General features: G+C 35.7%; 1 protein-coding gene across 2 annotated transcripts in view; it reads left to right on the top strand.

The window, feature by feature from the left end:
- Positions 1 to 8279: 8279 nt before the first annotated feature.
- Positions 8280 to 10264, top strand: part of LOC136029191 (E3 ubiquitin-protein ligase sina-like) — a 35026-nt gene continuing 33041 nt past the window's right edge. Inside the window, exon 1 of one of the 2 annotated variants that reach the window (XM_065707328.1) lies at positions 8280 to 8468. Coding sequence is in view for 1 of the 2 variants with exons in the window: in XM_065707329.1 (XP_065563401.1) it covers positions 8312 to 8468 (157 nt within the window). In the remaining variant the exon portion in view is untranslated. The remainder of the gene's footprint in view (positions 8469 to 10264) is intronic. The other variant, XM_065707329.1, reaches the window with a different exon arrangement.

Here is a 10264-nt window from a genome sequence, read left to right as displayed (position 1 = left end):
AAGATAGCGACTGGAAAACGAAACTTTTTAAAAACTGCCCGCGCTTACATTATTAGAATCAATTTGTATGAATAAGCCACGGTTAATAATTAAGTCACGAATTAGCAAGGTTTTCTAAAATACCATACATTTCTTAAATTCATTAACTGTAAAATTGAGAAAAAAGTAAAAACTAGCGTAATATTTTGTATTTAGTGCTGAAAACCACTAGCCAAAAACACTTCCCACTGTCAGATTTGCTTCTCCAGTCCACCTAATTCTCGTCTCTTCGCTAATTTTGGCAGCTTTCAGCTAGCCAATAATAATAAAAATACAAGGTAAAGCTAGGCTTCTTTTGAGCTCTAGTTTATGAATAAAACCCCTTATGCATCATTTTCATTTGACACGCGGACAAAATGCCCAGTTAAAATTAAATGGAACGCCTTTGCATGTACATTTCGAGAAGACGCATTTTATCTGTCCAATCAGAGGGCTATTGAACACAATGTTCTTATACCACAGTAACTGCACATAAAACTGAATTCCATCTTCTTCTTTTAAATTTCACGTGAATTTTGTCACGTAAAGCACTTTGCAAATTAACGCACTAAGAACCTAAATTTTCCGTAATATGCTCATTAAACCCCTTACTCCTATTCACACTGTTTATTATTTTCCCATTATATCCGTAAAATCCTAAATGAAAGTAGGAACTGGATATATAAGGGATAAATTGTAATTACCGGAAGAAAAATGGCAGAGTCCGCAAAATAACTGACAATTGTTTTTGAACAAAATTCTATTTGACTACATAAATGAAAAGCTGAATGGTTGCTGGGTATCAAATTTTATTTTGTTAGATGAAATTCAAGAAATATTTGTTTTTATCTGAAAAAAAAATCCTGTTTTCTGTTTTGAAGAAAAATTACTGACTGTATCAGTCTTTTCTTCTCAAATTCTCTTGTTTTAAACTAAAACAAACAAAATGCGAATAAAGATTTCTGAAATGAAAAGATCAATAAAATGATATTCCTACAGAGTGGTTTTTATGGATCTACTTCGTGTTTATTTTTAACTGGACGGAATGCTAACTGAAAAACCGAAAGGTATAGAAAAACAAAATAGTACTCTAAGAATGTTAAACTGACGAGTCAACAATTTCTTTTAATTCTGTCCAATACTAAAATGTGTAAAAAACAGTTTGATAATCCTGTGTCCTATCAACATAGATCATATGGTTGCTAAATTCAATCAATCAAAATGGAGCCCCCTCTTTGGTACTATACTACAGTGCTGGATGGTGACATTGATATAATCTTTTCTACCATGTTTTAAAAAGATACAGAGAGATTGGCAGCTTCAGCCAAATCAGAGGACCTGGGCTTTTTTGCTTTTGCCTCCAAATTTTAGCAAAGAACTATCTAACGCCTCGTGGCGTCATTATTCTTATATTTATCATTATTGCCAAAATCCCGCAATGTTACTAGATCGAACAATTTTCTTTTCTTGAAACACTTAACGTTATGGGGAAATACGGAACTTTTACCACCACAAAAAGGATCTACACCTGAATTTTCAGCTGGTGAGGCTTGAAAAATCAAATTCAGGACACCGGTGGAAAGTATTTCTGGCTTTTAGTTTTCTATGATAAATTCAAATTATTACAGTCATGGCTCTTAAAGAAATTCAAGCTTTGACATTTTCTTCACTTTGTAGTCAACTACTTTAAGGAAGGAATGGTATTTTCGAAAACCTTTAGTGAGACCCAATTATTAACCTTAGTCGACTTAGAGAAAATGATTATTATGAACTGAAAGTGCAATCAATTTTCAAAGAAATCTTGCTTTTTCATACTGCTCTGTCAGTCAAATTTTCTCTACTTGATTTTATAATCAAGCTTACATATCCATTGAGAATTCGCAACTGGCACTTTTTTGCCGTTAAGACGCAGTTCGTCACAGGCAATCTCCTTAAGGCATCTTATTATGATGCGCACAACAGTTCATCAGTCAAGTGAAGCGAGATCACTTTTTTTCGAGAAAATATCTTTCAATAGTGCAGGTAAATTGATACTTATTGTTTGAAGATCATATTTGTCACATATTACAAGTTTAGTACATGTTTTGAGGTAACTTTTATATAAAAAAATCAAATAATTCCATAAAAAGCCCATTTTAGCAAAAAGTTTTATAAATATACAGTGTAAAAGTGTCACAAAACCAAAAAGTGTGAAAAGATACAAAAAGTCTCACTTTATAACTTTAATCACTGCAGTGTTTTTTCGAATGTACTAGAGTATCTGTTAAACTTATCAGCACAATGTGCTGATAAGTGCATGTCATGTCATGTCATGACAAAAGGCCTGAGTCACGTCAAAACACGGTCACGCATCAAACAATTCGTGGTGACGAACTGTAAGTAAGGAGCGACACGGCTCACTAGTAACCGAAACTCTAGGAGTTTTGATATCAGTAGTTATATCTAAAGAATTGGATTATTATGCTGATACGAAATATATAAGTTGCGTTAAGTTTAGCGTTACTCATCAAAGGCCTTAGAAAACTTTCCTGATTTTTGAAAAAGGGGGAAATACCCTCTAAAAGTCAAAGAATCTTAATGAAAATCCTACCTTCAGATTGAGAGAATCAGAAAACTCTATTGAGGGAACGGAAATTAAAAGTTCTGTTGCCTTTTTTAAGTGACAAAAAATATTGAAGGGCAGCTAGGCCCCCTCCCACGCTCCTTTTTTCCCAAAATCATCCGACCAAAATTTTGAGATAACCACTTTGTTCAACATTGTTGAAACGTCCAATAGCTATGTCTTTGGAGATTATATGACCCATCATAGCCTCTGGGGAAAGGTACGTAACTTATACAATTTGCCCATTGTTTACGCATGGTATTTGTTATTAAGAAGTATTCATACATTTTTGGGTGGGGAGGGAAGAATTTTCTGCTGAGGGGATTTTCCACAGCGGGAATATTACCCTTGTTGAGGGTAAATTTTCACAGGGAATGAATTGTTTAGAGGACATTTTCGTGATGAGGAAGATTTTTCCGTGGAGGCGGAGCCAGATTTCCTGTCATTATTTAAAAACGATCTGAAATTAAATAAAAAAAAGTTTTTTCCACTGTATTTAAGGAACAAGATTGAACTTAAAACGAAAAGAGATTATTAGAATATGAGGGGATTGGCCCCTCCTCAGCCCCTCGCTCTTTACGCTAAGCTTTGAATTTTGTCCCAATTCTTTCAGAACGACTCCTGAAACAAACGGTCGTTTAATTAGAACAGTTAGAAGCTTTTTTAAAGGGATTGAAAAACTTTAGCGTTAAGAGTGACGTGTTGAGAGCAGCCCCCTTCATACACGTAAACATTTCTGTTCGTTTTAAGTTTTAGAGTTGCTCCTTACTTTCAGTTGTAAAACTTGATTTTCTTTAATTTAATTTACCAGTAAGGGTAAGTGGCTAAAGTTATATTAGCAGACAAAATTTGTGTGGTGTGATTACTGTTGGCACAAGCAAGCTTATAGGAAAGGAACAGAAATACAATAATCGGTCGTTTTCTGAGCCAACTCTTTAATTTGTTATAGTGATGATTTGACATAGAAAATCAATAAATAATTCCCCAATATGTTTGAAATTAATATGTTTAAAATGAAGAAGTATTGATTCTATTCTTTGCGTGTTAGGCTAATGGAACAGGATCGATTATGTGCAATATACACTTGCATAAATGATAAGTCTCCGTAACTCCCGGGCAATACGGGCAAATAACTAATCTTAAGCTCTGAAAACAATTGCGTGACGTTTCACAACTAACAGCTGAAGCCTTAACCAAAGACAGTGTTTCTCAATGTGTACGCAGTCTATAGGCTTATTTAGAATGGAGAGGAATTTATAATTATTTTTTTGTTAGTCTGCCCTCTTTTGACTCATAGCTGGGGTATCGAGTTGAAAAATCAAGAATTTTTGTGAGGGGGTGGGGAGGGAGGATAATAGACTTTAAATTTTGTTACGAGGGAAAGGGCACTTCATTTTCTATGCCTGTCTTCAAACAGGCTATTTTATCCTTGGAGATTTTATCCTATTAATAATTCAGTGTCAAACAGTTCGTGTTAACGAACTGTAGTAAGGAGCGATCCGGCTCAATAGTAACCAAAACTCTAAAAAACGGAATTTTGATACCAATAGTTACATCAAAAGAAGCGCATTTTAATGCTAATTTTAAATATATAAGTTTCATCAAGTTTAGTCTTACCCATCAAAAGTTACGAGCCTGAGAAAATCTGCCGTATTTTAGAAAATAGGGTGAAATACCCCCTAAAAGTCATAGAATCGTAATGAAAATCACACCATCAGATTCAGCGTATCAGAGAACCCTATTGTACAAGTTCCAAGATCCTATCTACAAAAATGTGGAATTTTGTATTTTTTGCCAGAAGACAAATCACGGATGCGTGTTTATTTGTTTGTTTTTTTTTTCTTTTTCCCAGGGGTGATCGTATCGACCCAGTGGTCCTAGAATTTTGCAAGAGGGCTCATTCAAATGGATATGAAAAGTTCTAGTGCCCTTTTTAAGTGACCAAAAAATCGGAGGGCACCTAGGCCCCCTCCCACGCTCATTTTTTTCCCAAAGTAGTCGGATCAAAATTCTGAGATAGCCATTTTATTCAGCATAGTCGAAAAACCTTATAACTATGTCTTTGGGGACGACTTACTCCCCCACAGTCCCCGTAGGAGGGGCTGCAAGTTGCAAATTTTGACCAGTGTTTGCATATATTAATGGTTATTGGGAAATGTAGAGACGTTTTCAGGGGGATTTTTTGGATGGGAGGGGGGTTGAGAAGAGGAGGCTATGTGGGGAAAATTTTCCATGGAGGAATTTGTCATGGGGGAAGAAGATTTCCATAAAGGGGGCGCAGCATTTTCTAGCATTATTTAAAAAAACAATGAGAAAATAAATATGAAATTTTTTTTTCAACTGGAAGTATGGAGTAGTATTAAAACTTAAAACGAACAGAAAATATTACGCATATAAGGGGTTTACCTCCTCCTAATGCCTCACTCTTTACGTTAAAGGATTTTTAGTAATTTCAACTATCTATTCTGCGGCCTTTGTGATTCAGGGGACAAAATTTAAGCTTTAATGCAAAGAGTTATTGACGAGGCATTGATGAGTGGGCGAACCTTCTCATATACGTAATAAAAACATACGAACATAGAAGTTTGTTATGTAAGCTAATTCGTAAGTTACGTATATCTTTTACTAATGAAAACGTTCGTAAAAACTAAAAGTTCTAGTTGCCTTTTTAAGTACCAAAAAAATTGGAGAGCAACTGGGCCTCCTTCCCCACCTTTTTTCGCAAAATCATTCGATCAAAACTATGGGAAAGCCATTTAGCCAAATAAATAAATATGCAAATTTCGCTTTAATTATTCATCTGCGGAGAGCCGGAATCAAAACATGGATTAACTAAAAAACGTTCAGAAATTAGATAAAAAAAACAATTTTTTTTTAACTGAAAGTAAGGAGCGACATTAAAACTTAAAACGAACAGAAATTACCCCGTATATGAAAGGGGCTGCTCCTTCTTCAACGCCCTGCTCTTTACTCTAAAGTTTTTACTGTTTTAAAAAGAAGAGTTGAGAGAAAGAGTCAAACTTTAGTGCAAAGAGCAAGGCGTTGAAGAAGGAGCAGCCCCTTTCATATACGGGGTAATTTCTGTTCGTTTTAAGTTTTAATTTCGCTCCTTACTTTCAGTTAAAAAAACTTGTTTTTTTTTATTTAATTACAGTAAGTAACGCTCTCGTCACTATTTTCGGTTGACTATGGAGTCAGGCAAAGGTGGATTATATTTCTGTCCTATGAGCTTTCCCATCCAATAGATCCTGAAAAGAGGAATAAAAAGCTTCCATTGTGCTTAAGTCAGCACTGATTCTTCCATAGCTGACTTGGGTTATGCCGATGACATCGAGGTTCTTTCCCAAACATGTTCAGATGCCCAGTTCATGCCAAATGAACTAGCTGACATCTCAATGAAAATAAGCCACTCTGGGCATTTGGCAATAGAACAATTGCTCAACTCAACAAATGTCTTTGGAGACAAAGGAAAGTCAAACTTAAGACGAGAATAAGGCACACCCGAGCTCTAAGAATATTCGATCTTACCTATCAGAGTAAAATTGGATGGGTCCGACTTAACGATTGATCCAAAAATGCAGGCTAGTAAAAAAGTACCAACTTAAGCTTGACATTGGTACCAATATCAAACAAAAGCGGCTGACGTGGTTTGGACATACCCAGAGACAGGCTGAAAGCTCTTTTGCCCATTAAGCCATATGGCGTGCTCCCCAGCCCTGGTGGAAGAGTAGATAAGGGGTAGGGAGAGAAAAATGCATGATTTTCTTTAAAGCTGAACTGGGATGGCTATGCAGATTCAAAAGGTATGGGAGAATACGGAATATGTCCCAGCTTAAGCTTTTCGAGAAATTAAAGAAGCACAGAGACTCCTGGAACGCCAACATGACGATGCTATTGGACACAAGGCAAAGCACTTGTGGCCTACTTCAAGTACAAGTAAATAAGTGGGTTTAAAAAAAAAGCAAAAGGTTTAGAATCTATGTTTTGTTTTCAGTATTGCGTATTAATTTTTTTTTTGCTAAATGGCTTGAACGTTTTTATTAGTAAAATAAAATACGTAACTTACAAATTAACTTACGTAACGAACTTCTATATTCGTATATCTTTATTATGTATATGAGGGGGTTTTCCCCTTTGTCAATACCTCGCTCTTTACACCAAAGCTTTAATTTTGTGCCAATTCTTTAAGATTGACCCCTGAACCACAAATGCTGTAGAATAAATAGTTGAAATTACTAAAAAATACTTTAGCGTAAAGAGCGAGGTATTTAGGAAGAGGTGAACCCCCCATATGCGTAATAATCTCTGTTAGTTTTAAGTTTTAATGCTGGTCCTTACTTTCAGTGGAAAAACCTTTTTCATATTTATTTTTTTATTATTTTTTTTTAAGTAATGCTAGAAAATCCTGCGCCCTCTTCATGGAATTCCTCTTCTCCCATGACTAATTCCTCCAAAGGCAGATCCTCCCACGTATCCCACTCCCCTCAACCTCCCCTCCCTCACCCACACCAAAAAATCCCCCTGAAAAGGTCTGTACACTTCCAAATAACCATTACGGCATGTAAACGCTGGTTAAAGTTTGTAACTTGCAGCCTCTCCCCCGGGGACTATGGGGGAGTAAGTCAGCCCCAAGGACATTGTTATTATGTTTTTCGACTATGCTGAACAAAATGGCTATCTCAAAATTTGATCCATTGACTTGGGGAATAATGAGCGTGGGAGGGGGCCTAGTTGCCCTCCAATTTTTATGGTCACTTAAAAAGGGCACTAGAACCCTTATTTTTTGTCAAAATAAGCCCTCTAGTGACATTCTAGGACCACTTGGTCGATACGATCACCCCTGGGGAAAAACAACAACAAACAAACCAACAAATGAATACGCACCCGCGATCGGTCTTCTGGTAATAAATACTAAGTTCCAGATTTTTGTAGATAAGAGCTTGAAACTTCTTCAATAGGGTTTTCTGATACGCTGAATGCGATGGTGTGATTTTTGCCAACATAGTATAACTTTTAGAGGGTGTTTCCCCCTATTTTCTAAAACAAGGCACATTTTCTCAGGCTCGTAACTTTGGATGAGTAAGACTAAATTTTATGAAACTTGTATATTTAAAATCAGCATAAAAATTTGATTATTTAGATGTATCTATTAGTATCGAAATTCTATTTTTTAGAGTTTCGTTTAATATTGAGCCGGGTCGCTCCTTACTACAGTTCGTTGCCACGAACTGTTTGATCATTTTTTAATTTATAAGTTTTTTTTATTAATACCGTTTTATAATAAATTAATTGTAGGAATGATTCTTAACTTCGTTAAGGTTGTCTGCTTAAAAACGAAGGTCTTGGGTTGAAATTTGTATTTTAGGCAAAATATAAAAATTCCAGTCACAATAAAAACCATGAGCAAACAAGGTTTGTTTGCCAGTTTGCTAAAGTTTTGCTAGCCAAAGGTATACTGTAACATGAGCTAAATACGTTAGATCCTCATTCCATTGGTTGAACTTTCTATTAGGCAAGAATAAACACTGGTTGTATTTTTGCTCACTTTTCCACCACAGTTCTCATTGTCCAAGAGTAGTTGCTTAAATATGTTACCATAGACTATATTGATCCATGAAGCCCTTTAACGCCAATACTCAGGACATTAGCTTCTTTTGTCAGATCTAAAATTGCTCTGTACTGTAATGTATCATGCCCAAAGGAGCCAGGAGATGTACATTTAGGCTGAGTACTATAACTGTGCCAGCTGAAGGACATCTTGTTGAGGAGTCTGCACTCCTAGGATTATTCACCTGTCCAGGTTGCCGGCGTTTTGTCACCAGAGAGCCTATTATATGCTGTTCTAAAGGTTAGCATAATTGTTTTTACTTTTATCCTTACGCATGTCAATAAGTATGTACAAAATTGGCCAGTTAATTCGCAAATGGTGTGTATCGTAGAATATGAAGGTTCTAGAAATAAATTCTAGACCTTCTTAGGGGTCCAATACTTTTGATGATAAAAAATATTTCTTCGTCCTGCTGAGCTATTTTATTTTGGAGGTAACATCTGTTCTACCCCCTTCTCCTGTACAAGTCAGTGATTATCTAAATATCGTAGCTTTGACGTGTCATCAAGTGACATGATCTTTCTATAAACCCTCGTTCATAGATTTTTCTAAAGGTAATAGCTCAGAACAATTGAGTAATGACTATTCTTGAAATAAACAACAAGGAAACAAAATGGTGCAAAGAACTAGAAAAGACTAATGCTTCAACGGTCCAAAATTTGTGTACTAATAATTCCGTTACGTTACAGGTTTCGCTATCACTCTATTGTATTGCACTCTCTCTAGCTACTCACTCATAGCTATCACTAGCAGTTTTATATTGTATAATTGACAGGTAGACTTGATTCAATTTACCCCACCCCACCTCTTTCACTTAATTTTTGAAACTGAATAACGAAAATGATATCGTAAAAAATTCTTACCAAGAAAACCATGAATTAATGAGTCACTCCTGAGATCACTTAATGAAAAGAATTGTCTATCAAACAGTTCATTTGAATTGGATTCTCATGCTGATTTTAAATATATAAGTTTCATCAAATTTAGTCTTTGTCATCAAAAGTTACGAGCCTGAGAATATTTGCCTTATTTTGGAAAATAGGGGAAAACAACCCCTAAAAGTCATAGAATCTTAACGAAAATCACACCATCACATTCCGCGTATCAGAGAACCCTTTAGCAAAATTTTCAAGCTCCTATCTACAAAAATGTGGAAGTTCGTATTTTCAGCCAAAAGACAAATCACGGGTGCGTGTTTATTTGTTTGTTTGTTTTTTTTTCCCAGGGGTAATCGTATCGACCAAGTGGTCCTAGAATGTCGCAAGAGGGCTCATAATAACGGAAATGAAAAGTTCTAGTGCCCTTTTTAAGTGACCGAAAAAATTGGAGGGCACCTAGGCCCCCTCCCACGCTCATTTTTTCTCCAAAGTCAACGGATCAAAATTTTGAGATGGCCATTTTGTTCCACATAGTCGTTTTCAGGGGATTTTTTTTGTTTTGGCGGTGGGGTTGACGGGAGGGAGTTATGTGGGAGGATCTTCCCTTGGAGAAATATGTCATGGGGGAACAGAAATTCAACGAAAAGGGCGCAGGTTTTTCAAAAATTACTATAAAAACATGGAAAAGTTTTTTCAATTGAAAGTAAGGAGTAGCATTGAAACTTAAAACGAACAGAGATTATTACGCATATGAGGGGTTCTAAAAATACTTTAGCATAAAGAGCGAGGTATTTAGGAGGAGATAAATACCTCGCTCTTTATGCTATAGTATTTTTAGTAATTTCCATTATTTATTCTACGGCCTTTCTGACTCAGGGGTCATTCTTAAAGAATTGGGACAAAACTTACGATTTAGTGTAAAGAGCGAGGTATTAACGAGGGTACAACCCCCTTCATATACAACATAAAAATTTAAGAATATAAAAGTTTGTTACGTAAGCTATAAGTTACGTATATTTTTTACTAATAAAAACATTCATTAAAAATTAAAATAGTTGCCTTTTTATGTAACCGGAAAATTGCAGGGCAACTAGGCCTCCTTCCCCATCCCTTATTTCTCAAAATCGTCTGATTAAAACTAAGAGAAAGCCATTTAGC

Source organism: Artemia franciscana, chromosome 7, assembly GCF_032884065.1.
Source record: "Artemia franciscana chromosome 7, ASM3288406v1, whole genome shotgun sequence".
Lineage (NCBI taxonomy): Eukaryota > Metazoa > Arthropoda > Branchiopoda > Anostraca > Artemiidae > Artemia > Artemia franciscana.
This window is presented reverse-complemented; position numbering and strand designations above follow the sequence as displayed.